This window comes from Taeniopygia guttata, chromosome 20 (genome assembly GCF_048771995.1).
Source record: "Taeniopygia guttata chromosome 20, bTaeGut7.mat, whole genome shotgun sequence".
Taxonomy (NCBI): domain Eukaryota; kingdom Metazoa; phylum Chordata; class Aves; order Passeriformes; family Estrildidae; genus Taeniopygia; species Taeniopygia guttata.
Genome location: NC_133045.1, coordinates 10655287 through 10683028, shown reverse-complemented (window position 1 = coordinate 10683028; position 27742 = coordinate 10655287). Strand labels below are relative to the sequence as shown.

At 46.8% G+C, this 27742-nt stretch overlaps 2 protein-coding genes across 4 annotated transcripts; both read right to left on the bottom strand.

Moving 5' to 3' along the window:
* Positions 1-211: 211 nt before the first annotated feature.
* On the bottom strand, positions 212-4282 carry RPS21 (ribosomal protein S21). Of its 2 annotated transcripts, NM_001245744.1 has the most exon segments (7): positions 214-269; positions 449-465; positions 468-504; positions 1204-1275; positions 2301-2364; positions 3024-3111; positions 4139-4162. In NM_001245744.1, coding segments are annotated over 6 exon segments (279 nt in total). In that variant the 5' UTR covers positions 3074-3111; positions 4139-4162; the 3' UTR covers positions 214-230.
* Positions 4283-4927: 645 nt separating this feature from the next.
* On the bottom strand, positions 4928-26681 carry CABLES2 (Cdk5 and Abl enzyme substrate 2). Of its 2 annotated transcripts, XM_072916985.1 has the most exons (10): positions 26031-26681; positions 14473-14544; positions 14188-14280; positions 13347-13424; positions 11795-11903; positions 11082-11247; positions 10264-10367; positions 9783-9889; positions 8292-8496; positions 4928-7876 (listed from the first exon to the last, which is right to left on the bottom strand). In XM_072916985.1, exons 1-10 carry the CDS (start codon positions 26651-26653, stop codon positions 7736-7738), a joined length of 1698 nt encoding a protein of 565 aa, XP_072773086.1. In that variant the 5' UTR covers positions 26654-26681; the 3' UTR covers positions 4928-7735. The 2 variants fall into 2 exon arrangements, with proteins under 2 accessions (XP_072773086.1, XP_030144391.4); XM_030288531.4 differs by lacking the exon at positions 14473-14544.
* Between the last annotated feature and the right edge of the window lie 1061 nt (positions 26682-27742).

The following is a 27742-nucleotide window of genomic DNA, read 5'->3' as shown; positions in this document are numbered from 1 at the left end:
GCAAAATTTATTAAATCTGGAGAAGAACAATGACAGTGAAGCCAAGAACAAAGCGGAACTCCTTGACTCTGGCATTGCTTTACAAGCTGATTTGTTTTATGAATTCACAGTGAGAATCTGTATATTTTTAAGACACATTTCCAAGTCTTTCAAGACTAATTATAATAAACCCACTTGTGTTTATGACTTGAACAAAAGACACAGCACAATGTAGTTTTGAACTGTTTATTTCACATGTTCCATACCAGAGTTTCTTCAGTTAAAAGTTCCTAGAAGAAAATTAAATAAACATTGTTACAAATGAGTTTGCTTCAACAGCTCAAGTAAATATCTTTGATCAACTGTGTAATCATCCTATAAATACAATGTACAGATTGTTATCCTAAAAGCTGGATTTGGGAATAGAAGTTCCCCTGCAGGAGTTAGAGGATAAGATAAACATACGTACTTGGAAACAATTCCATCATTTTTTGCCAGACGCAAAATGGAATCATCTGATTCGCCCTGCAAAGAGAAAAGGAAATATATTTTTAAGTGTCCAAATAATTGCTGACACGTGGAAGAGAGGCAGCTGCAGCAGTTAGTGCAGATTAGTGTTTTCAAAATAAACCGTTACTTTTTGTCACCCTTAAGAGGAAGGAATTGCTTTGACTGCTTAAAAATATGCATTTGCATTAACAACACATATTTATGGGTAAGTGGACTTGTGATGAACTCCTCACACCATTTTAAAGTCAAGGTGGTATCATCTCCAGCAATTATAAACAACAGATAAAAGCCAGAATTAGTACCTTGATATACATTCTTAGAAGAAAATCACTTGCATACTTTACTTTTAAAAAAACAACAAGTATCTCCAGAAGAAATGCATTATTCCAAGTTAATCCAAGGCCTTGGCACTGGTGCCCAGAGAAGCTGTGGCAGCCCCTGGATCCCTGGCAGTGTCCAAGGCCAGGCTGGACAAGGCTTGGAGCAGCCTGGGACAGTGGAAGGTGTCCCTGCCCACGGGAGGGGTGGAATGAGATGATCTTTAAGCTCCCTCCACACCAAATTCTGTAAATTTGTTCAGGTGTTTACTCTGCCCCAGAAACCACTGTGAAAACACACTTCACACAGTGTTTTCAGGGCCAAACACACAGCTAATGAATGGCTAATGATCCAAAGCAGCAGCACAGTAATGCTGCAGGTCAGGGAGGCACTCACCATTCTCCGGATGGGGCCGCAGATGGCGTAAGTCTTGAACTGGCCATTCACCCTGCCTGTCACCTTGTCCACCTGCAACCACAACAAAGCTGCTGCACACACAGGTTCCGACCAAGTTCCACTCTCACATCACACTTGCCAAACACTCCAAGTTCAAAACTGCACAAAAATGCTTGCTGTGTTGAGAAAATAAGCCACAAAATCTCAAGGCAAACACTGGAGTTAGAAAGACAACTACAATGATCTTTGCACAGCAAATCCTTAGCTACACAGTGCAGCCACTAAATGTAGTGGATCACACAGATTGACAAGAAATGGTAGCTAAAAGAAAAAGTATTTCAGTTCTGAACAAATGGAAAAGCTCTGTCTAAAGTACATTTTCCTGCCTATACTTTGTTTCTTTTAACTAAGGTCATATAATGGGAAATTGAAGTGAAGGGAGAAAGGGACAGACTTGTTACATGGGTAGGAAAATGTCCAAGCTGAGAGACAAATTGTCCCACTTTCTCAAGCTGCTGAGAAATTTAACAGGAAAAAGATAAAAAGATATAAATCATGGATTTAAACAGTGCAGTGAACCCTGTAATACCAAGTGGGTTCATTTCAATGTTCTGCTAATCTCTGATCCTTTGAAAACAAGGAACAGGGATCCCTGAAGGAATGAAACATGGTGAACAAGAAAAGTACTTGCCTTAACAATTACAGGAAATCAGAACCAGGGTGGTTTTTTAAAGGTTTCTCTTTTTTTGATGAGATAACTCAGGAAACTCAGAATTTTAAAAGATGTGGGAATGTGGTCTCCCATTCAAGAACCAAATCAAGCTCTGTAGCTCGTAAGCTACAGGAATGTTGTATCCACAAAATCCCTGAAAGCTGAATTTAATAAACAATCGGGGAAAAAACGCCAAATCATATTACAAGGAGCTTAAATTAATTGGAACACACATGTATTGATTGGGAATCTGCAGGACTCAAGGTCTACTGTGACTTTCTTTACTGAATTACCGAAGATACAGCACAAGCTGTTTAATTCTGTAACTTTTATCAAAAGTTTAAAGGTATAGCTCTCTTACCACATATTCTGTTGATAAACTTACCTCAGAAATGTTTATTTGAATGGAAGCATGATCCTTAGCACCAATGATTCGGTTGCTAGCAGAGCTAAGGAGTAAAGCAGGAGATTTAAACAAAAGGAAACAGGCAGTGACAAAGACAAAGAAAGCTACTAGAGCCAATTCTACAGCTAAATTAAAACTGCACAAGAAATTTAGACAGTAACAGTCGAAGTTTTCACTACTTAGAAGATTAAAATGCAGTTTTAAGTACATTTAAAGGAAATTTTCATTTGGTAGCATCACACATATTAGCCAATTATCCCCTCACTTTGGTTTCTATGTGCCCAGTTCACCTTCATACAGTGTACAGGGCAGTACAGGCCTTCCAAACACACAGAATGTTATTTTCTTTTCCAAAATGCAAAAATACAGTCGTCAAGGTAATTAACTAGATTAGTTTCTATGCCTTTTTTGCTGAGAGCCACTACAACTGTCAAAGACACTCAGGCTGGAAATGTGCAGGAACCACAGGCTGTAAAATATACTTGACTTAGTCTAATAAAAGTCCTACAAGTGGCTTATCTTTAGTGACCTTTTAAAATTGATAGAAAACTGATTTTTTTCTCCCCCTACAGATATTCACTGCTACACAAAGCCCCTTTGCACAGGCTGCACAGGTGAGGGTTCCAGGGATATTTCTGGGATGAATTTTGGGGTATTTTGGGGGCCACTCCAGTCCTGCCTGGCTCCTCAGTCCCTGCTCACCACTTCCGAGGGACATAAAGGTCCACGAACTCCCCGGCGTCGTTCTGCATCTCGTCCTGGGCCCTGCTGAGGCGCTAAGCAGAAACACCTGCAAGAATCACAGAATATGGCGATTTGAAAAGGAACCACAAGGCCCATCGAGTCTGAGTCCTGGCCCCGCACAGACACCCCAACCACCCTGCCCTGGGCATCCCTGGCAGCGCTGTCCAAGCGCTCCCGGAGCTCTGGGGCCGCGCCCATTCCCCGGGGAGCCCGGGCAGTGCCCGACCCTCCGGGGAAGAACCTTTTCCCAATATCCACCCTCCTGACTCGGCTCCAGCCTTTCCCTTGGGTCTGGCCGCTGGCTACAGTGACCAGAGCCGTGAGGCGATGCCGGAGCGCGGCCGGGCCCACGGTCTGCGCCCTGCAGCCGAACCTGGGGGGAGATCCGTCCCTGCCGGCCCGGCCTCAGCATCGCTCCCGGGGCTCAGCATCGCTCCCGGGGGCTCAGCATCGCTCCCGGCCCGGCCTCAGCATCGCTCCCGGGGCTCAGCATCGCTCCCGGGGCTCAGCATCGCTCCCGGGGCTCAGCATCGCTCCCGGCCCGGCATCAGCATCGCTCCCGGGGCCTCAGCATCGCTCCCGGCCTGGCCTCAGCATCGCTCCCGGCCCGGCCTCAGCATCGCTCCCGGGGCTCAGCATCGCTCCCGGCCCGGCCTCGGCATCGCTCCCGGGGGCTCAGCATCGCTCCCGGGGTTCCGCCACCGCTCCCGGCCCGGCCTCGGCATCGCTCCCGGGGCTCAGCATCGCTCCCGGCCCGGCCTCAGCATCCCTCCCGGGGCTCAGCATCACTCCCGGCCCGGCCTCAGCATCGCTCCCCGGGCTCAGCATCGCTCCCGGGGCTCAGCATCGCTCCCGGGGCTCAGCATCCTTCCCGGGGCTCAGCATCGCTCCCGGGGCTCAGCATCGCTCCCGGGGCTCAGCATCGCTCCCGGCCCGGCCTCAGCATCGCTCCCGGCCCCGCTGCCGCGGCCCCATCGCTCCCGCCGGCCCCGCTCCCATCGGTGCCGCTTCCGTGGCCCCATCGCTGCCCCCGGCCCCGCCGCCTTTCCCGGCCCCGCCGCCATCGCTCCCACCTCACGCGCGGCCGGGCGGAAAGGAAAAGGCGGGTCCGGACACGGAATGACGTGAGCGCGTCCTGCGGGGCCGTGTGGCGTCACGGCCGGCCCGGATCGCGCCCTTCCCTTCCCTTCCCTTCCCTTCCCTTCCCTTCCCTTCCCTTCCCTTCCCTTCCCTTCCCTTCCCTTCCCTTCCCTTCCCTTCCCTTCCCTTCCCTTCCCTTCCCTTCCCTTCCCTTCCCTTCCCTTCCCTTCCCTTCCCTTCCCTTCCCTCGGCAGCGGGTGGAGTGGATGGGCTCCACAGGTGCCTTCCATGCTGAGCCCCTCTGGGTTCTGTGGGCAGAACATCCCTCCCGGAACGCCAGCAGAGCGTTCCGAGCTCCTGGGACAGGCCGGTGCAGTCCCAGCAGGATGAGGGGTCTGGGGCACCTCCCAGCTCTGGAGGAGCAGGGCCTGAGGGCATCTCCTCCATCTCCATACCAGTATCTCCAAGGAGTGGGAGAAAAATGTTGCCAGACTCTTTTTAGTGATGCTCAGCAAGCGGACAAGGAGAAATAGCCATAAAATCCTGCCTGAAGCTGGAGAGTTAATTTTCCATGAAGGGTGGAAGATGACTGGAATAGCTGCCCAGGGACAGCAGGAGTCTCCATCTCTGGAGACATTTCAAACCCACCCGGACACATTCCTGTGTCACCTGCTCCAGGTGACCTGCCTCAGCAGCAGGGTCGGATGGGACAATCTCCAGAGGGCCCTTCCACCAACCCCCATTTTGTTATTCCAAAATAAAACATTTGGTTACAAACGATGTACCAAAACAAGTTTTATTTCACAGCATCTTAATTTCACAGAAAACAAACAAAAAACCCCAAAACAGGCTACAACTCAAGACTTTTAAATAATGGAATATGACAAAATTAGAAGAGTTTTTGTTTACAGGAAAAATGTACAAGCTCTTCTCAAGAGAGTTCTCCATGCTGAGCAAACCCAGCAGCACCTTCACAAAGCACCAGACCCCCACCCCGCCCCAGTGTAAACCTGTTTCTCTTCAGAGCAAGAGGAGTTTGGCTGTGCAAACGTGAACCGGCAGGTCTGGGTCAGGCTCTGGGTCCTGCGCTGAGTTTGTTCACAAAGTACTGATAATCCTTTGCCACATGGTGAACAGACGAAGTACTGATAGTCCTTTGCCACATGGTGGCAGCTTTTAGGTGAAAACAGAGCGATTCCCACACAGGAATTCTGCACACACACGAGGCAGCATCACCCCAAGCCAAGCTCTGCCAGACACGGCTGGCACAGCCCTCGCTGCCCTGCGTCACCCTTGGCTCCCCAGCTCGAGTGTGTGCCCAAGCCAAGGGCTAGAATCACTATTAGACAGCGTTCAGCTTTCTGTAATTTAATGCTCTTTACCCCAGTTTGTTCTCCTGGAAGAAAACAAAAGCTTGCCGGTTTTATGACGTAAACCCACAGGTTCTGGGAGTGTAATTACAGCCCAAATGGCCACTTGGAACTAGACAAACTTCCACTGAATACAGACTGCAAAGTGCTGCAAACCAAAGTGCGTTTTGTTCCCTTAGATGGCGAGAAAGTTAATTTTGTTACAGAAAACTCTTTATACACCAAATAAAGACATTCCCAGAGAAAGACACATTCAGATTTTGTTCATACTAATCAAGCTGTTCTGTGAGAAATTTCTTTGCTCTGTTGTACCTCTATCCCCTCCACAATGCCTTGGGAAGTGGTGGACCACCTCAGCTGCTAATTTGGAGGCTCATTACACACTAGATGTTTAGTACACCACTATTTCTGCATGCAAGGGCAGATATATTCAGTAGAGAGTTTAACTAGTAGGCAATTTTTTTTAAACCTCTTGGAAGATATATGGCAAGCTTATTGTCTAAGCTATTAGCTACATCTCACTTCTGGAGACTGGAAAGTCCTTCTGTGTTAGAGAAATTACAAGCATATTAGATTTTACACAAATAATTTGAAGCTACATACAGCTGAACACAGTTACAAAAGATTTGATAGTCACTGTAATTATTATATATGAAAAGTACACTTTGAACCCCACTCAGAGAGGAAGGGGCTCCAGTAAAGTTTGCTGCAATTCTAATGAAGCCAAATTAGCTTCAGACAAAACACAGCTGAAGAGCAAAGATTCAGCTTTGGTTTTGGCTACAACCAATATTTAATACAAGGAACAGGAATTTACATTACTTACATATTGTATAGCAAGTCCCTGACCTCAGCACGAGCTCTGGCAGTTTATGAGTCAAACTTAAATTACAACTTTCTCTGCTGGAATAACCAAGTATCAGTTTTGTTCCTTGCAAAGGGACCCAGTAACTTGTATCATAATATTGCTTCAGAAAATAAACCCAAGAGCCAATACCACAGAAGGTTCCAGGTATAATCAAGAATTCATTCCCAACCTGGATACTGTAAATCAAAGGAAGGAATAAGCCAACAGAGATGTTATTTGAGCTCTGTGTATGCACTAGAGAGCTGCTGGGCACCAGCCAGTAGTGGCTGCTCAGATGTGCAAGAAATGCCAGTTTTATGAGGACCATCACAGTGATGCAACGCTTGGAAGAACAGAGTAAAAAAAGTAGCATTTTAAATACTGAGCATGCTTTGTTTCATTGGCCTCGGTTGGCAGCAGTAATTCTACTGGCTTCATATTTGCTCAGATAAGACCATCTATAATACAGTCAATCTTTAAAAAGGTGCTTATTTCAGGCTACAGAACACAGAAACAAATAAAACCCCTAAATTATACATTTGACAGAAAATTGCTCTTAGTCAAGTGCTCAGCTTCCACTCAAGAGTGAATTAGGATGGCAATCACTTCCCAGCTACCTCACTCAACATGTGGTACTTCATGACAGGTTTTCAAACCACTTTTCCTTCTAAAGTGAAATGTGTATTTTTAAGTTATTTATAGTAAATAAATTGAAATGGAGTAATTTCAATCTCGCTACTTATAGATTATAGAATAGATGCCCTGTATATTATTAGTGCAGATATACTGGAATTGTTTTCCTTGTATGCAAGGCCAATGCAGGTAAAGAATAAATGGCTATACAAATTCAGGATTCCCCACTAAATAACAGAACTAACTTAAAAAGCACTGGTACCAGACCAGCCAGTTTTAGGCACATCTTTAAAAAAATAAAGTATGCATTTCATTAATGTAAAAATGTGAGAAGGTTCTTAGAAACATCTGAACTTTATGGTGCACTGGAATGGAAGTGATGTTCCTTCAGTTTCAAGGAATACATTAAAGGCTTAAAACAAAACAAAAGAAAAAGAATCAATACCATAGTATTCTTCATAGAGAAGAACAGTTTTAGTAAAACCAGGAAGATAAATAATGAATAATAAGCAGCCATGACAGCTGACTGGTGAATATTTGTGCTTTAAATGTCCAAAAGAAAACAAAAGTTCAGTAACTCTTCTCGTACCATCCCTCAGATTTGGCATCTGTGTCCACAGACCTCGACAGTTCCAACCCCCTGCAGCCTTCCCAGCGAGCTGGAGCCAGTGGCACCTCCACCAGCAGCACCCCAGGGTGGGACCCAGCACGGCTGGATGCCGGCTGGGACGGAGCTTTGGTTAAGACTGTTGTGTGAGCCGTCTGTAATGAGGTAAAACTTGGTTTTCAGGCAGATACAGAGCCAGTTCCAAAGCTACGAGCACGGTGAATTCGAAACCGATGAGATCCCTTCTGTTGAATCTGAATCTCTCTTCTAGTTTCTATCACAGTGGTAACAAAACAAAACAAAGGAGGTGAGAAAGAATCAGTTAATCCAGGTGATTTCAAGGCATTGTTAGATTAAGTCAGTGATGCAGGGCCTGAGCTGTATTTTCAGAAACAAGACCAGCTTATCAGCTCAGCTGTGACACCCACACAACAGTTACTGCTTCTCTGGCAAACATATGCAAGTGCAAAAATAACTTTACTGGAGGATCAATAAGACACTAGCCTGTACCAGGCAGATAGTTCTAATAAATTAAAAAACAAAGCAAGAGCCCTAACGAGACATGAAACTGGCTGAAAGAGCTGGTCTTCCATGCAAGCACGTGCCTCTGAAAACCCTGCATTTAATCTTTACCTATGAGCTAGGGAGGAGGTTCTGACAGCAGCTGGAACAAGGCTCATAGCACTTACATCTATTAGGTGTTTCACTTCATGTTTCCTGAGGTCACTGCTGATCTTGGCTGCGAGCAGAACACAAGCACCAGCGCACAGTTTGCGGTTCTGTTTGTTGAGTTTGCCTTGGAGGACGAGCTTCTCAAAGTAAACGTAAGCCATGGAAACAGTCACTGGCTCCAGACTGCACTCCTCACTCAGGTTTCTCATCTCTCTCTTTAAACTGGGAATAGGAGAAAAGACACCCCGCCCCAGACATGACAGGTTTTATTAAATGCTGTAGAAATACTGCAGCACAGCAAATCAGAGGAGCATATGGGCAAGACTCCTATTTGGAAAACCATGACAAGTTTTATCCTAGTGTGGAAAAGCCCAGCTGGCAGCAACCTGGTGCTGATGCACAAACTGATTTCACCTGGCTGACAACATCCACTGTGGTAGAACAATTCCTCATCTGCCCAGAAACACCAGAACTTAGCTGCCTCACTGACACACAGCTATTGCTGTAGGATTTCTTCTGGGCTCCCAAACTGGTTTGTGATTCACATGATAAGAGTGAACCACTCTGACCTACAGAAAACCACAGCAGAGCCCTGCAGATGCCAGCAGCTGCTGCACAGAGACCTGTCTAGAAGACACCTTGTGTAAGAGCCAGGTGTGAGGGGAAGGCAGCCTGCTTTCCACATTTCCCTCATAGCCAGCCCTTCAGCTCAGCATTCAGCAGGCTTGGAGGTGGATAGTTCCTCTCAGGAACATCCACACTGTAGCTGCATGATCTCTGCAGGAACACACTGCTCTGAACTGCTGCAAAGAGGAGCGTGCAGGACTCAGGCAGAACAGACTGCCCCAGCAAACCCTCCCCTGGATCTGAGCTGCACCTAGCCCCAGTGACTCAGCAGCATGGTGTTTAAGGTGCTTATTTCAACAGGCTCTGATTGCATTAATCTCCCTGTAACACCAGCAAGATTACACCTCTCTGAAGGTACAACGGTGCATCTTGCTGAGGAGCAACCAGATAGATTTCCTCAAGGATGAGAAATTCTGTGTGGCCTCCACAAAAAGCTTTTCTTTACCAAGTTTTCCCAGATCTAACACTATCCTACAATCTTGTCTGTGGTCAGCAGTGAGTCTGGTAATTGAAAGGCAAAAATAGCCAGAGGGCCCAGAAAGCCAATCCAGTTGGAGTGGGATTGCACTGCAGCCAAGCAATCAGGTTACAAGTGTTTGTTTCAAAGCTAATGCTACTCCACTGTTAATTGGCTCCCAGTGTTAGTACACCACAGTTGGTGAAACAAAACCCTTGAGGTGGAACTTTGAAAACCAACTGTTACCCTTTCTGAGCATCCTCAAGATTCCAGTACAGGGCTGTCATCCTACAGCCAGCTCAACTGACAACAGGAGATTAGTGTTTAATCATATAAGCTATTAATAGATTTAGTATTTGCTGCATACAAGTGCAGCCTCAGACAGTATGGATGATGTTCTTGTTATTCAAGCCTTATTTCTTACCTCCTAATTTTGCTCAGTGTCAACTTGATATGAGGAAACTTCTCTCTAAAGGTTTCATTCATATCCTTTTTAAGGTCTGAGGGTTTCACATACTCTATGACTGTAGTCTGAAATGCAAGAAGCAAAATTTATCATTTGTCTTCTGAACAGGACTGACAGCCAAACAACTCTTCCAAAAACACTAATGCAAAGGCAAAGTTGAGTTTTATTATTCATAATTTAACATTTCTGAAATGTCCCAAAGTTGAATCCCACCTAGAGACAAAGTCTTTTAAAAATAGTAAGCAAATGTTTACAAGAAATAAATGACAACATGAGGACAGGTGTCAGGTTGGCCTTTGACAAGCTCACTGTACAAACTCAATTGTTTGTATTTTTCCTAATCAATTATCAGAAAAATAACTTTTTCTTCCTCAAAAAAACTCTTTATTGGAGGATCTGTCAGGGAGCCTCTCCTCTTTCAGGTATGCCAGTCACTCACCATGTAAGAGGCAAAGATGAGAACACGTTTATGTTTTCCACAGGGCCACTGAGGATCATCCAGAAGATTTGGATCATACTCTGCAGCTTCTCCAGCTTCACTTCCTGAGGGAATGAGGAAAGCACATTGGGTCACCAGAAAAAAGAGCTTTAAATTCCCTGTTTCCTCCTTAAGAAAGTTTTCAAACAGAAAACATTAAGTGTTGGCAGATCTCACAGTACAGGCAAATTGCAGCTAAAGGCACATGCTTGCATTTCATAAATGCATCAGTCACAAATTAGAACAATTAAATAAACCCCACAAACTCTTTCTCCACCACACACACACCATGCCTGACACACCATCTTAGATTTAGTGCAAACTGCGTTTGCATTTACAAATATACCCAGAAAACAACTGCCCAAGACTGAATTCTTTTGCCTGTAGTCTAACAGACAGCAGAGTCGTTGTGAGGTTTGCTCTTTTACACAAGAGAAGGGATTCTTGCCACAAACTCTGGCTTATGCATTGTTACTGTGCTAGAAGGTAAGGAGAACCACCTGGATCCACGTACACCAGATGTTTCTTGGTGAGTAATATAAAACTTTACATTCCCAAGGAAAGGTTTTGTGCCTCTTGAATGGCATAAACAGAACTAGGCCAGATATATGGAGGATGTAAGGAGTTTGTGGAAGCCTCAGTCCTAAGGCTCATCATTTGCACTGCACTAACGAGCACCTCCATCCCAACAACACACTGACCACTTGCAGTTGTCTCAGAAAAACCTCTGCCTTTTCTGCTGTGTGCACCAGCGATGACAGAGCTGGCTCTGTCCTTACCAATGTCTGTCCCTGCTGGTATCGTTTTTGCTGTCACAGGTTTGTATCTTGTTCCAGGAAGACTCCGGGGAGCAGTGGCTCGACAGGGGGGAGCAGCACCGTAGGCGTCGGCTTTGCGAACAACCAGAGCGTTGGTCGGGTACAAGAATTTTGCATAGGACACAACCTGAAAGAAGAAAAAGTTCTAGTGGTTATAGGGGGAAATTTACTGAAATGCTTATCTCCAGATATCAAGGATTTTCCAAATCAGAGTCCTCTAGAGTCTGGATTTGGGAGTGGGGAGCTTGGAACTGTGAGACAGGAGGAAGGGAAAAGCTGGATGAGTTATGCCTTATTTCCACAACTTTAAAATGAAGAGTTGTGGAAGATTTGGTGGGATGGCAAAGAAAAGGCGAGAATCACATGTAAAATTCTGGCATTATAAATTTAACTAAAGCAGTATGAATTTCATCCATATTTCTATCAAAATGTCACTCACATGTTGCCTCAGATAGCAAAGTCAACTCAATTCTCTAGAAACAGGCAGAAGTGATCACAAGCTTCAGCAGCCTCTTCAGAAGAAGCATTATCAGAAGCCACAATTTCAAACTATGGGTCTAAATCTTCCACTGCTCTGAAAAGCCACAGCTCTAGCAGAATGGACAGCAAAGCACTGCATAAATTGACTTGTCTCAGCATGCAATGGCCCAGGGTGAAAAAGTAAATGTCCTTACCTTGCCATCAGCACCCAGCTCTACTCCTTCCAGCCCAAGCACCATCTCAGTAGATACTGACACTCCCCCAGAGGGATGTCGCTGTTTCTGTCCTTCCATTTTCAGATCACTAAATGCAGGTAAAAAAGAGCACTATCACAAAATGTAAGTCCAGCTTCCCACGGTAAACACCAAACAACACCAACAAGTCAGAGTTCTCCTGTGTGGAAATAAGCCAACCCCTCAATATCACCCCCAAGAGAGCATTACTCTTTTCAAAATGTGAGATGTTCATTAACCAAATAATCAGATTTCATTTCAGTTTAACACAAATCTACCAATCTACCTATTGAAGGTAAACTGTTTTTAATAAGATCTTTCTGCACAAGACCACACCATTCCCAGCCCTCTAATGCTCAAACTAGTAACAGCAAAGTTGATTTACATTACTTGTTTCCCAGGATTAGAAACCTGCCTTTCAAGTGCAGTTTTGCAACCCCTGTGCACACAAGCTCAAGTTCAGAATGAAGCTGCAGATCTCTCTATCAGTGATGGCACCAGGTGGTTTTATCACCAATATTCCAATACAAAATCCAGTTTTCAAGTGAAGAACTGCCTTGACAGCTTGCAAGCAGAACAGCACAGTGCTCAGAACTGCTCTGAAATAGCTCCAGTGACCTTGCTGCCTTTCTATTATGTGGGAGAATATTTTCCCATCAACTATTTTTATGGCATGTATTTGCATACAATACAATTCCCACCACTAAGCATCCGTTTCCTTTGTCCATAAGTTACGGGCAGGACAGAAGTGACAACACAATTGTTTTGCCAGAACAGAATTAGTGTTTTGTATGGTATATTTGTAGATAACAGACCTTCACAGAATGGACTTAAACTTCACAAGGGACTGAAGAAAGACCCAAGGAAATCCAGTTTGAGGGTTTTGTTTCTTATAAACAATCATACTGACAGTTGTAAACAAAAATGTAGTCCAAACACTAAAAGCAGTGTGAATCAGTCCAAACTGCTTCTGCTTTTGTTAGGTTGCAAATAGTGATATTCACAGCTTAAAGCTGAGAAACAGAAGGGCATCTTTAACTTATTTAGGTGTAAATTCACTATAAAACCGTGAGAATTTCCACTGAAGGCAACAGCACCCTTCCCTGAAACTCCCTGTGCTTTTTTGCTGACACCACTGTTTGTGGCTCTAAAGGCAGTTGATTTCTGACCACTTTAGGAGTATAGAAAACCTACACAGCAGCCAATCACATTATCTGTTCAAAGCTGATTTCAGAGATTTCACAGGACTGGAGTGCTCCAAAATGTGAATAAACACTGGAAGAAAAGTCTGCTTTTTCCGGTATTTTTCTCGTGGAGTTTGAATGAACACTTTGACTCTGTAGCAGTGTCTGGTTTTACTGCTCTGAGAGCAAGCTCTTGTCCTTACACATGAACGGCAGGTTAAACAGGCTCACTTGCTTCAGAACAGGAGACCTACACCAGGCACACTCATTTCAGGAGACCTCCTGAAACAACAGAGCAGAGATTTCACAGAGCAGTGGAAGAGACTCACCTGATCCGCAACCCCTCCCCGTAAGGTAGGATGGAAAACGCCACACACAGTGTTCGTTTAGCACAGATTAACACTATCCTGCAAGCAGATGGGGAAAGATCAGGATATGAATTAAGATACAGAAGTTACAAAGCAGCTTTTTATGGGATAGTAACACAAGGCTCTTCTTATCTTGCTCTGCAAGTCATAGGTACTGCCATGGATTTAAGAGTTTCAGAAAGCAGCAGAAGAGCAGAGGTTTAACACTGACCCTGCAGGTCCTTGGGGCTCTCTATCAAACCTCAGTGTTTAGGACCTGCCATCACCTTGGGAGCTCCTCAAAGGAGATCCCAGTCCTTAAATATATATCCCTATTTATGTGATTTTTATATAAACCTTGTGAAAAGATGTAGATAATATTCTACATTTAGATGAAACCTCACACTTCTATTAATAATAAACATAAATGCAGCCTCCCTTCCTCTTCTGCCCAGCAACCATAAGCCAAGAATTTGGCTAAACGGAGCCATTCTCCTTAATGGCTTCTCCATTTCTTCTCCATTCTCAGCTCTGACCTCTCTGTGTGCCAGAGATAAGGCAACTGAGAGAAATAAGAAAAGTGAGAGAAGAAAAGAGAGAATGATTTAACCTCCTCAGAGTAGGATGGCAGAATCATCAGTGTATTACTGCAAATGTATCAGATATGAGCACCTACAACCTTTGACAGAAGTCTGGATAAAGCTAACAAGGCCCCAGGGGCACCCTCTAATTCTCACTGATATTAAATGTCTTACTGTAGGGAACTGGAGCCTGCCTCCTACTGCACACAAGTACAGGGGAAACCTTGATCTCCACGTGTTACCTGCTGTTCTTGGTGTCATACTGCCTCATATTCTTGATGAAGTGCATCTTCTTCAAACTTTTGTGTCTTGGAGACCCAGATATATGCTTGGTTCTGCAATGACAAAAAGAAAAACAAAGAAAAAAGCCAAATCTGTTAAGTGTTCTGAGAAAAATTCCTGCCAGTTGTATGATCAGATGGCAGCACTAGCATGCAGGACCTCAGAGACTGGCGTGGAGGAGGGTGGAGGGAAGAGAGGACTGCATGCAACGAGCTGAGGTTAATGCTGCTTTTGAAAAAAAGTACCTTCGTACACTGGCATATTCCACTATGTCTTCTAAAAAGTCTAGAGAGCAGCGCTGGGAGATAAAACGCCTTCTGCAAAATGTACAACACCACGAAGAGTGAACAGCATTAGTTCATGGCCTCTGAGTTTATGAACTGCAACAGATCTATGAGCTCTTAGGATGCATGGCAGGTTTTCTGCATTTTTGCTTTGTTGCAAGAGTGCTTAACTAAGAGTTTAAAATTCCTTTAAAGGCCAAGAACTTGTCTCCCCCTCTAAGACCCCTGAAATACATATTTCTACCAACTTCACCAACAAGACCATTCATTATCTGCCACACAGAATGCCTACCTATAAGCTAAACACCTAAAAAGCTTCCAAATACTAATTTAAAATCTGACAAGAATGTCACAAAAAGATTCCCCCCCATCAAGGCAGGGGAATAAATCATTATATATCAATTTAAGTTCAGATACAGGTAGAGCTGTATGATGACCAAACATCTGTGTGCATTCTCCATTCAGAACAGCTGTCTCCAGCTCCAGGAGTCAGCAGACTGAGAGTCTGGGACTGCAGCTCAATAAAACTGACAAGATCTCTGAGAAACAATAGAGAGGGTTATTAGAGGAAGCAAAAGTACTTGGCATCCATGTGAAATCCCAGAATGGAAGATGCAAGAATAATAGTAGGGCTCACATGAATTAGTGTAGCAGTGATAGGATATTATGTTCAAGCAAAAAAAAAAAAATAGACTTTGCCAAAGAAAGGTGCTTTACTATTGTCCAAGTCAGGTCTTTCTTTGTTGGTAGAGATTTACAAATGAATTGTCCAACTTTGACTGCAATTTCCATAGGAACAATGCACTCCACCAGCAAAAAGCTGACACTACAACTATCAAAGTGCCTATTTCTGCCTTTGTTTGAGCATGCATTATGCTACACTTTCAGCACAAGCCGTGTGTGTTCAAGTCCAAGGTTTTCTTCCCAAGTGAGACAGGAACTCAGCTAATGGGCAGTGCTGCCATGGAAGTCAATGTAGAAGCAGCACACGAGACAAAAGTTGCAGGACTCTGGTTTGCCAATACCAGCTTCTGGCAAAAAAAAAAAAAAAAAAAAAAAAAACCAGACCTCAGGCTGCAGCAGAGCAGACTTGCAGCTGCATTGTTTAGGCACTCTTTAAAAAGAAGCAAAGCTCAGAACTCAAACAGGTAGGAGGATGAAAAATTAGTGTCCCTTTCTGCAAACACAAGGGTGGCAAGGACTCCCACAGGACTAACACCTTCAGTACTGCTAGAGACTGCCTCCTACAAATCCACAGCCATTAAGGTGCAACCGGAGAACATTCCTGGCACAGCTTCAACACCCTCCACAAGCACTTCAGTTTTAAAAATTATTACTGGTTTGGCGCTTTTCAGCAAGAATGGCACAGGAATGTTTCACACTTTCACATTTACATGGCTCTCCAGTCTAATGTGGCATCTAAAATTCAATAAAAAACCCCTCATGAAATGAGGAAGTAACTGCAAACTTCCTGGCTCTAATGCAGTTTGTAACAGCCACAGTTTTCCTCCCCTCCCGGGGAGACCTGGCTGGATGGAGACAGAAGGACATCGTGTATGGCAAGCAGAGGGAAAACACAGCTAATGCCAGTAGGCACTGGTACAAAAAAAGCACACAGTTCTGTAAAAAAATGCTTGGTGTGAGTAACAGGATGGATTGGGAGAGCCATGGCTACATCCTCACTCCTAACTCCACGGTGCAGACTCAGCCAGGGTGTTACACCTTCTCAACACCCTCTTGTTTACTCAGAACAGGGACAAGAGTGGCAAACACCTGAACCCAGAGCAGAGCTGGAAGTAAAACCCTGCTGCAGTGAAGGGAAGATCCCACCCCTTGACTCAGAACCACAGTGACTCATCCCCACTCTGCCAACAGGAAACTTCATTTTTAGCTACGCTTGTAAATAATTTCTGCCCTCGGCGAAGCTGTCACCTTGGAGGAACCCCTGACGCCGAGCCAGACACTCTCCCTCAAATCCCAAAACGGGGTGTATGTAAAGAATTCTCACTAATCCAGGGTACCTGAGACACTGTGTAGGCCCAACTCAGCACTTCACAGCAACACAGCACCCTCAACATGATCCGAGAGAGTCACTAGTGCAGCACTTGGGGAATGCACCAAAATTTGACACTAATTTTGAGTAGTCCGCACTTATATATATGCACACACACATATATTTGCTTTAGTTTGAGTGCTCTTCTCATGCAGCCAACTCACATTGCACAACAGGCTGCCCTGGGTCACTCCAGGGACTGCTAACTTTTATGACAAAAAAAGTCAAGTCACCTATGCTGTGCTAAGCAGCTTCACCCAGGATAACACTTCTTGCTATGGTCCACGGAATTCAAAGGATTTTAAGTGGTTTACACTGTGTGTTTGTTGCTGAAAGCAACCTAATGCTAAGAATACCAACATCTCTAAATATGCTGAGTTATGTCATGCAGCCTTACCCATGTGTGACCTGGCAATTTGAAACTGAAATACCCAATATTAAAATGCTCATGGGTTCCATGGAGCAGGCTGTAATTCCAAAAGAAAGTCCAAATGTGCCTGTGTGCCACCACCAGCCATTGCTGTGACAAGATATAGAGGGTTTGGGTGCTTGCATGTCCCTGACCAGGAGCTCATTTTTGGGTGCTTCCCAGCCTTTTATTTCAGCAGCCAATAAAGCCAAAGCAGGATACTCCCAGACCATTAAAAACAGCAACTGTGTTTACAGACCCAGAACCTGAGGGGACCCATCAGGAGCAAAAACACACAGAGCACATGTCCAGAGATAAGGGGCTATCAAGCAGAGGAATTTTGGATTACGCCTTGGCTCGTTATCTCCATGTGCACACACGGGCTCACACAATCCAACACCGCTGCCAAATCCCTGATGAGCTGAACATGCACTTAAAAAAGCCCACAGAAAACGCCTATGTTCAGAAAAAAAACCAAAAAAATTATCTTCAGGGCTACATTTTGACTCCTGCCCTGGGAAGCAGTAGCCAGCCCACATTATTTATTCTTTCTGATGGATCTCCCACTGAGGAAATCCAATGTTTGAGTGCTTTCAGCTTCAGAGTTGTCCTCTTCTGGTGGTGCCAGGGTCCCACTGAAACTCTGCAGAGGCCGGACACTGGATAAGCAGCAGTGGGATCCCCAGCCCCGAGGGTGACACAGCTCTTAGTGTTCCCAGCAGCACAGGAGACAGCTAAGAGCCATCTATGTATAGCAATGGTAATCCCTACATGTCCTGTCTTATGAATGGAAAGGAGAAAGCTTGTTAAGTCACAGCTCCAGATTAGAGAACACTGACCTTTCTCCTGCCTCGCCAAGACATCCTGCCACCCACACTGGGCTACCTGCAGACGCCCAGGAGGACAAAAGGGAAAAGCTTTGGGATGTTGCTGCAGTGAAGTGTGCAAGTTCTTTGGCAGGTACTGAATGCAGGAAATGCTGGCCCTGTGCTGTCAGCTGTGGCTTCAGGCACAGACCAGCCTCATCCACTCCTGTTCCCGGGCCACTAAAGCCCTCTAAGGCACTCCCCTGGGCACAGATTCTGCAAAAAACAGCCCTCACAGATCTCATTTTAACCCCTTAAAGCTGGGCCAGACAGTGGCCAGGGTCTTTCTCACGCCTGTGTGCAGCTGCCATTTGGCCACTTGGAAGCTCCTCTCCGTTCTGCCCTTCTGGCTCCTGCATTTCTGTCACAGGAGGTGAGCTGACCCTGGGCCTCCTGAAGGATGAAACTGAAAGCTTCTAAAATCTCACAGTGGTTCTCCTCCATCCTGATTACCCCCATCCAACTCGGGCACAGGGCTGCACTCAGCCCACCACACAGCCAGAGTTCAGCCAACATTCAGATGTTTCCTGAGTTCACCTTATGCTGTGATCTCTTGTTCTCCAGGATCCCCAAGCCCTACAACAGGAGTGTTCAAAGATGCTGCCAGAGCTCCCCCTCCTCCAAGGGGCCCAGCAGTGTGGAATTGTTTCTATTGGAATTGCATCCATGGCCCTGCAGATGCTGCATGCACACACAGGCACACACCCCAGGCACTGGGCTAAAATTAGAGCAGGGCTGATACCCTCTGCTGCTCTTCAGCCATCCGTACTGCCAATACACGAGTGCAATGGGGGAGGTCAAGGATTTTTAATTACTGTGTAAAATTAGGGCTTAATAGAATTTGGTTTCCTATTTCTCACTTGAGTTTTATTTTAATATGATGGCCCTTTCTAATGTCCTTTACAGACCTCAGTATGATCACATTTGTCAAGAGGCTGAGTTATTAATATAACAAGGACAAAAAATAATTTACTGGTTTTTGGAAGCACTAGCTTAAAAACAACTGTCAAAGGTAATTTGCACAAGAAATCCAGATCCCAAATCCTATTTACAACAGAAAGACATACCTGTCAGCTTTGTTTATCCAAGACATATTTTAAAGATTAAGCTGTATTGTTTTCATTCCTTAAGGCAGGACAACAAACAGATAGGAACTGTGCTTGGGCTTCACTAGGTAAAATACAGGCACTGGGGGATTAAGAAAGCTACTCCTTGTATTTTAGCTTACTTTTTAGCAGCTGCCATTTCTTCTGCAGCCCAGGAGACATTCAGAGATGTCAGGCTTGCATCCCAGAGTGTGTGAGTGGGAGCATCCCTGTTCTGCTATCAGTGCCCTGTGCCTCACCACCCTCGGCGCTCACACTAATGAGTTTCCTGCTCAAAAGCAGATTGAGTACAGCTCACTGGTAGCAACAAGTTCTCAGTAATTAAAGCCAAAAGAAGCCTGAGACTGCATTTACACTGAATCACATCAAAACCACGTCTCTGGTAAAACAAATGACTTCACAAAGGATCTGTGTTGTGAAGTGCCCAGCACCGAGCAGGCCATTTTCATGGGTGGATGGTTTCAGCTCCTTGAGAGGCAGAGAAGAAAGACACTTTGCATCACCAAGAATAAGTGTACAGCTCAGTGCTCCTTCTTCACAAAGTCAGCTCTCACTGTTTCATGGCACCACAAACGTGCATTTGGATTGCTCTTTCTGACATTTAAGTACCAGCCTGCCAGAGAATAAATACAAGTGTCACAGCAGGGCTAGTTTCACTTACTCATCCAGTAATCTTCATTTTAAAGGGTAAACTGAAATCAGCCACATGAGCATGAAAAATACTTTTAGGCTACAGAGCAGGTCCCTCTGTGAGAGCCCAGGATGAAGGAGGAGGCCTAATTCCTTCAGCTTTGTGTTCCTACTCAAGGTTTGCTTGCAAAATTGAAAGGGCACCAGGGGCTTTCCTGCTGGTCCCAAACAGCCAGGAGAAAATCCTGCACTCCTCCACCAGTAAAGCCACATGCAAGGGAAGAATGTGTCACACAGCCTGTGGAACAGATGAGAATGAACAGAAATGAAGTATAATTTGAATGAAGGTGGAGGCTGAGTAAGTGGGAAGCTCACTAAGCCTGGAGAGTTTTAAATACTAACAAGGAAAGAAATTAGATAATCTTCACAGCAGCTGCTACTTCATTGCTGATTCACAACCACATATGATTAAGACCTAATAGAGAATGAGCTTTATATTCATTGAGTTTCATAAATCACATTGTTTTGGTGCTCAGAGTGTTTAGACAATGCAAGGAGAAAATAATGCCTTCCAGTAAGTATTGTGAAAGCCCAGCTGTTGCAACAGAACCACCAAACCAGATGTAAAGTTTGCTGTGCCCACAGCCCTCTCCTAAAAATCCCTCCTACTTCGCACAAAGCAGACTAGATGTGCTGGCCAGAACACCTCCAACATTTCTCCAAATTTCTCCCAGTTTCTGGAGGTGTCCATAGCTCACCAACCTGGCTGCCCCCTGTGCTTTGTGCTCTGCTTACTCAGCACTGAACTGCTGACCAAAACAGGCACGTGAAATGCAAAGTGTGTCCTTGATGACACTGTGGCCATTATGCTAGAAATATTCATGCACATCACTGAGAGATGATGCTGTCATTTTATCATGTGCCTTGCTAAATAAAAGCCTTCAGCACAATAAACTCCCAAGCTGAAAAAATAAAAAAAAAGGAAGAATTAAAAAAAAAAAATAGAGAAACAGAGAAGCTCCTAACTGGGAAGGAGAAAAGGAAAACTGGTGACTGAAGGAAATCAAATCAAAGCAAGTTTAGAGAGGTCCCACGGTATTTTTATGGGCATCTGGATTTTCATATTTTATTAGTCATCCCCTTCAACGCAGCTATACTAAGGCAAAATTTTATTCTTAAATTGCAGCAGCCACAACAGAGCAAGTGCAAATCTGTCCTTGCTGTTGAGCAACAGCCCTGACCAGCAGCAGTTCAGCCCATGCTGAACTGGGGACTCCAAAATGAACCAGCTGCCCAGCTCTGAGGCAGGCCTGCTCTTGGGTACCACCACCTGAGCAGGAGTGGCACAAGAGGAGCATCCCCTGAGAAGAGTCCAGGATCACAGCCTCAGCAGTGGGGTCGGCTGGCAGCAAGCTCTGAGTTTTAAGGGCTTGGTATGTCTTGTGAAAGAGAGGGCCAGCTGAAAGGTCTTCCTTTAACACCCTTTCAGGGAATAGGTGAATTCCTGTTACAGTAGGTTACAGTAATTCCAGGTGAATTGCAATTACAGTAGGTTAAATACACAACAGCTGTAAACCAAAGGTCAGGAGTTTGGAGCTCTGTCTGAAGAACTGGGTTGACTGAGTGGCTTTAGTTGAGCACCCTCCATCTGCAGTCACCTGCTTTATCAACAATACCCTGTGCTCATTAAAGAGCCTAAATTTCAGTGTGCATTTTCAAAACTCCAACTACAGAGCCAGACACCTTCAGAACACCCTTCAAAAGAAATTTCAAAAATATCTTCAAGCTCTCTCAGCCTGACAGCCTCACAGCTTTAACTGGTTGGCAGATGGAAAGCAACAGAACACAGTATTTAATATACTACATATCTAATATATGATATATAACTAAATAATGACTTTTAATATACTATACTGTAACACTCCTACAGAATTTGCTCACTGGAGGTCTGAATGGGATTCCCAAAATTAAGTTATTCTCGGTTTTATATTTAATTTAGTAGCATTTTCATTCTTGGCTGATGAGTCCTTGACTTGAAGCAAGACAACATCATTCTGACCACCCTCATCACCTCCTGCAGGAAAGAGCTTTGAGCTGGAATCCCAAAACCTGCAGCATCCCAAAACCCACTGCCAGGCCTCCTGTGTCACTCTGAAAAGCTGCAGAATCCATCCACAGGTCAAATCAGCTGCAAGTGCAGTTAATTGTGCACAGACTACTCCTGCCTGGAGAGCAAAGACACTTTAAAGCTTCTGGACTGTCTAAATTGAAGAGGTCAAATAACCTTGGTGTTGGAAGTGTCTTGGATTGCCTGACCCAGACCCATTCACAGGATATAAGGACTTGGATGTTCTGATCTCCAAGTTTCCTGCTAGGCATACAACTTACTTCTTCTGCTTAATATACCTGGCTGGGAATGTCTACAGGCAGCTATAAAACACTTAATATTGCACACATGTAATTCACCTGCAGTCAAAAATAGGTGAGAAATCTGCTGAAGCAACCTGGGGAGAAGACTGCTGCCTTAAGATTCCAGCTGACTTTTAAATGAAGTTCAGGCTTAGAATATGCACATTTTCAGCCTCGAGCAGCACATCCCAGTCTACTGTTCACCTCTGAAAGGTCAGAGCTTGCCATCTTTGACAGAGCTCGCTGCTTCCTGAAAAGCACCATGTGCCCAGCTTATTCCAAATTTGGTTCAAAATTTAAACTGAGACGTTTTATTTCATCCATCTCGACAATATCTGTTTATTAGCAGAGGGGTTTTTATAAAAATATTTATATTCCTTGAAGTGGCAACAGCAGCTAAGCTGACAGAAGAACAAAACAACATATTAACCACAGTAAGTATAAAATCCTGATGAAACATTTCTGCTGTTCCACCCACGGAACTAATCTGATCACACCTATGTCAGCAATCTGGCATCCAATTAACACTCAAAAGCAGAGTAGGTCCAGAATGTTGCTGTTATCAACTGCTGTTTAAACTCCCACTTTCAAAATGACCTGAATTTGCTGATAAATCAGAAATGACTGAGCTATCAGGAACACTCAGTTCAGCTCCCTGACCACTGAACTCCAAGGACATTAAAGTATCAGTCACAAATAATTTAGTCTCTGTGTTTATTCTTAGGCCCAGCAAAATGCAGCAAATTATGGCAAAACCAGCTGTTTTTTACATTATGCTCAGAACGTCAGAACCACAACAAGCATTGACATTCAGGGCTGTTGTTTCCATTTTTCATGCTTTCATAACCTGGCTATTTCCAGGGCTCTCTGCTATCTATGTTTCCCCAGAAAGCTCTGGCAGTTTCAGACCCAGCTGCAGAAATTCATTAAAAATCTGTGAATGTCGATTTGTTCCCTGTTTGCTGCCTCCCTGCACTGCTTTCTGTGAGGCTTGCTCTTTGAAAGAACAAAAGAACAGAGCAAGATGGAAAGGGAGAAGGGAAGAGGGATGGCAAGCAGATCAGTCAAGCTGGTACAACACAGCATTGTAATTTAAGTTCCTGTAAACAGAAGATTTCTTAGGAAAATGAAAGTGGAAGGTTAAAGTCATTCAGTTTATAATGCTCAGCCAGAAGCATGATGAAACTGAGCATCCAGGTTTGAATGGTGCCTCCTCTGCTAAGTTTCCATCCTAAAGGACCTGAGAGCTCTGGAGGAACCCCAGGTTACATCAGGTGAGCAGGTCCCTCCTTCCCTGGGCTGGACTGCAGCTCCTGCAGTACCAATAACCAACCCCCAGCCTGGGCAGAGCACTGTCACACCCTGCCCTGAGCCAGGCTGGCTGGGCTCAGCAGCTTCTTGCAACCTCTCAATCAAGTCAAACAAGGTCAAGTTTTGTAATAAAATTCTGCCCAATGATACTGTCAGTAGATAGAGATGCTGATAGTAGACAGAGATCTCCGTAGATCAGGGCAAGCCCCAGCACGATGAAATTCCCAGCCATGGCACAAGGCTGGTCACTGAACACAGGCAGAGTGAGTCTGGAGACCCTGCAGCCAGTGATCCCCCTGCATCTGAGGAAAATTCAAAGCAGATCTTGACAGTGACTCAAAAAGGATTCTGAAGAGAACAGCTGCCTGAGTGGATACCAAGGATGAGAAGTCCAGGATGGCAGTGCAGATCCCACTTCCCTCTTCCCTCCAGCTTCACATGCCTGTACCTCTACATGATACAGGCAATTAATGATCTAGAATTGCAACATTGCTGTAAGGCAAAACAACTCTCAGATTCCCAAGTCCTAACAAAAGGAGATCCATTTTGTAATTGCTGACTTTGGAATCTTAGTTTGCAAACAGCTTACCCAACACAGAAGGGGACAGAGTAAAAGCAGCAGTGTCCTGAAGGACATTGCTCCTGCGCTTCCCTGAATCACTCCTCGTGTCCTTACAACAGGAAGAGATGCCTCTGCTCAGTGGGGATGGAGATTCTGTCACAGACCAAAGCATGAAACTGGCCCTAAGTCACTCACCCTATAAGTTGACAGTGAAATTGTCATTAGAGAGGGACGGTCCATTTCACCCACTCTTGTGCCCAGTGTGACTGGGATGAGGTACATTGGTTCTAACACATCTCCACAGGCAGCACAAAACTGTCCTTGTGCAGGAGATGTGTGTATCCATGTAAAGATGTGACTCTCCTGTCTGATGGTTTCAGTGGATGCCCTTTTTCTTTCAAGCTGAAAACTGGATGAACTCTCACTCTAATCACCCTCAAAAGTAGTATGCAAACTGATCAATACAGTATACTCTTCCAGCCAAATCTTCCAAGCAAAAAAAATCATGGTTTATTTTGTCATTACTCAGACAGAAGCCTTTTGATTCCCTTGACTGCCTTCTTGTATTGCTCTCTACCTTTTATTTCTGATTCATCATTCTTTCCAGCCAGATTGATTAGAATTACCGTAGTGGAACAGCTCAAGCCTGATGCCAAAGAAAGAGGTAGGAAGGACATCAAACGAGAAGATCCTAAGAATATTTTCTTAGTGTCCTATTGACTTGGCATGGGAAGGGGAAGGATCATCTCTCCAGAAGTCTGCACACACAGGCACAACGAAAGCCACACCCACAAAGGGAACTGTGCTTTGAAACACTCGATGCAAAACTTGCCCTCAAGAGCTTTGCCTACAATATTAAAGCAATGAAATTAAATGACACAGCACCTCCTGTGCTGGCTTTTGTGGACCAGGAGTGCTAGGTAGGAACTGTTCCACAGCAACACCCTCACTCCAGGCTTTCTTGCTCAACTAGCGGCACACAACTGCACAATACAGGGCACCCAGCCGGCAGCCACAGCTTCAATTTCTTCACAAACAAGGAGGGAAAGATCTGTTCCATGACAAGAAAAGCAATGAGTGGTAAATAACATTTCAAGAGGAAAACACCTCAGAAAGGAGAACACACGAGGACACCCCCACATTACTGACAAACAGTCAAAACTGCTTCTCTTCAAATTCACCTGAACCCCCAAGCTGGGGATACACAGGACATCTCCACGGTGTGATGCACACTGAAAGGGAATACCCATCAACTGCATTAGCAAACTCCCCAGCTTTAAAGCACTGACAACATCCCTATTTCAGCTCATTGACAAAGCTCTTGAAGCCACTGTAGACCACAGAGACTTAAAGCCTTTGATACTGCTGCCTATCTGCAACTCAGAGGGACAGCTCATTTTACAGAGCTGTTTATGCAAGAAACGGCCTGAAAAGAGTTCTTTCAGAGCTCAAATCCCCAAGATCTGAGCAAGAGCCTGCCTTCCAGTCGATTAGAAAAGCAACACTTTCAGCCTGACAGAAGTCCCTTGGAAATGCAATGGTAATCCTGCTCTGAAGGCCAGAGCATCCTCCAGCGAGGCTGACAAGTTCCCTGTGCACAAGCATTCATTAATACAGTTGCAGAGACAAGCAGCACAAGAGCAGGAGAAGGCACGACACCGGCAGTAGAGGAAGCGTTCTGCCTAACAATGACCCCGCCAGCTTCATCTGGAAACAGAGAAATGCAGAAACTGGGCTGGGGAAAAGCAGAAGGCAGGCTTCAGGGTACCGCAAACCTGCCAACAGAGCCTCAGAGAGAAATCCCCTCCGCAGATCCCGCTCATCCGCCGCCGCGCCGGCCGGGGCATCCTTCTTGTCCCCGGGCCCGAGCGGCGTTGCCGAGGCAGCGCTCCCCGGCCAGGTCCCCGCGCACCTCCGGCCGGGCCGCCGGGGCAGGTGCTCCTCCCGGGGCTGCCGCGGGGCCGGCGCCGCCTCCCACGGCCGCTCTCCCCGGGGGCGCCCGTTTCCCATGCCCCGCTCCCCCCGCCCGGAGCCGCCGGCCGGCCCGGGGCCCTGGGAACGTCCGGCTCTTCCCAGGCCCGCGGGGGGTCCCGGCGCTTCGCACGCCCCGCGGGGTCAGCGCGGCGGGGGCGGCGGTGTGGGCCGGCCCGGCGAGCCCCGTCCCCTCACTCACCTCTGCCGCTGCGCCTCCAGCGCGAAGCCGCCGCCCGGCGCGCTCGGCGTGGGGCTCAGCAGCCCCGGGGCGCCCGGCTTGGGGGCCGCCAGCATCCCCGGCAGGGCGGGCGGCGCCGGGGGCGGCGGGCACAGCGGGCCGCCCAGCAGCAGCTGCGGCAGGAAGATGCCCCCGCGGGCGGGGTCCGCATCCCCCTTGGCTCCGGCGGCGGCGAGCGCGGGCACGCCGGGCAGGAGCAGGGCGGGCGGTTGGCATACGGGCGGCGGGGGCAGCAGCCGCGGGGGGCCTCCGGCCGGCTCTGCCGCCGCCTCCTCCCCGTCGCCCGGGCCGGCGGGCAGCGGCGGCTTCTCGGCGGGCGGGCAGGGCGGCCGCCCGTCCAGGGAGATGTTGTTGAGGAAGAAGAGGGCGGCCTGCCGCCGCCGGGAGTCGCCCCGCTTGCGCGGCGGCTGCTCGCGGGGCGGGCGGGGAGGCGGGGAGCCGCACGCCGCGGCCGCAGCCATTCTCCGAATGAGCCGCGGCCGCCCGGGCGGGGCGGCTGGAACGCAGCGCGGCCGGCGCCTCGCGCGCCCATTGGCTGCGTCGCGCCCGAATGCAAATGAGCCCGGCGGTTGCCCCGCCGCCATTGGCCGCCTGCGCCAGGCCCCGCCCCCGGGCCGCGGAGCCGTGGTGGTGGCGGCGGGGGCAGCGGCCGGAGCTCCGCGGCGCCCCCCGACCCTCCCGGCCCTCCCGACCCTCCCGGCCTCTCCCTTTCGGCCCCCGGCGGCTTCCCCGCCGCAGCCACGAGCCCACCGCACCGCCATGCTAACCCCCACCGTGTCCTTTTGTGTTACTTTTCAAAAACTTCTCCTCCCCTCGTGTCCCCAGCCAAACCATCGGTAGAACTGGTGGCCGCCTGTTCCCGAGAGCTCCTGGCTTTGCTGGAGGCTGGAGGACACATCTGCTGGACCCATCGCAGGCGCTGGCGCAGGTCAAAGCGCTGCTGGAAAAGCGGATGAAGGTCGTTGGTGCTCCTGCTCCATCCCAGCAGCCTCGGAGCTGAGCCTGTGGCTCGCAGGGCTGAGCTGGACCCCAATGCACCGAGCCCGGGGGCGCACAGCCCCGAGACCCACCAGCAGCCCCCAAACCCGTGCGGAGGGATGGATCCGCACGCTTCCAGCTCCTGAAGCACAGCCAAGGCAGTGCCGATCCTGGGGCCTTATATGGGCAAGGCAGACCCGGCCTGGGAGGATATAAACTTAGTATTTATCTCCGCGAAGTGACTGAAGGCATCTCTGCGCAATACGTTGCTTCCCGGACTGATGTGTTTATACTGCAGGGGATAAACATTCCCCTCAGGCGCTTGAACCCATGTCTGTCACATCCCGGGATGATGCTCTGCCCTTTCCTTTCCTCAGGGGACTTTGATGTGCACTGGCAATGTCCGTGCCACTGAGCCTGGAAGGGGAGGTCTGGGAGCTGCGCTGGGCGTGATGAAGCATTTGGATCTGAGAACAGCAGTGTGTGGGTGCTGGTGGCCTCTGTGTTCCTCTGAAACCGAAATGAAGCCTTCCCATCCTTCCCACCTCTCATGCCCTGAAGCAGCTTGTGCTCCCAAGCAGATTTTGCCCACACAGTATATATTTTAAAGTACAGACAGAATTTACCATTTGAGATGTTTACCCCTGAACGTTGCCATTACTGTATTTGCAACACTGGACCCTTAGAGTGGTGAA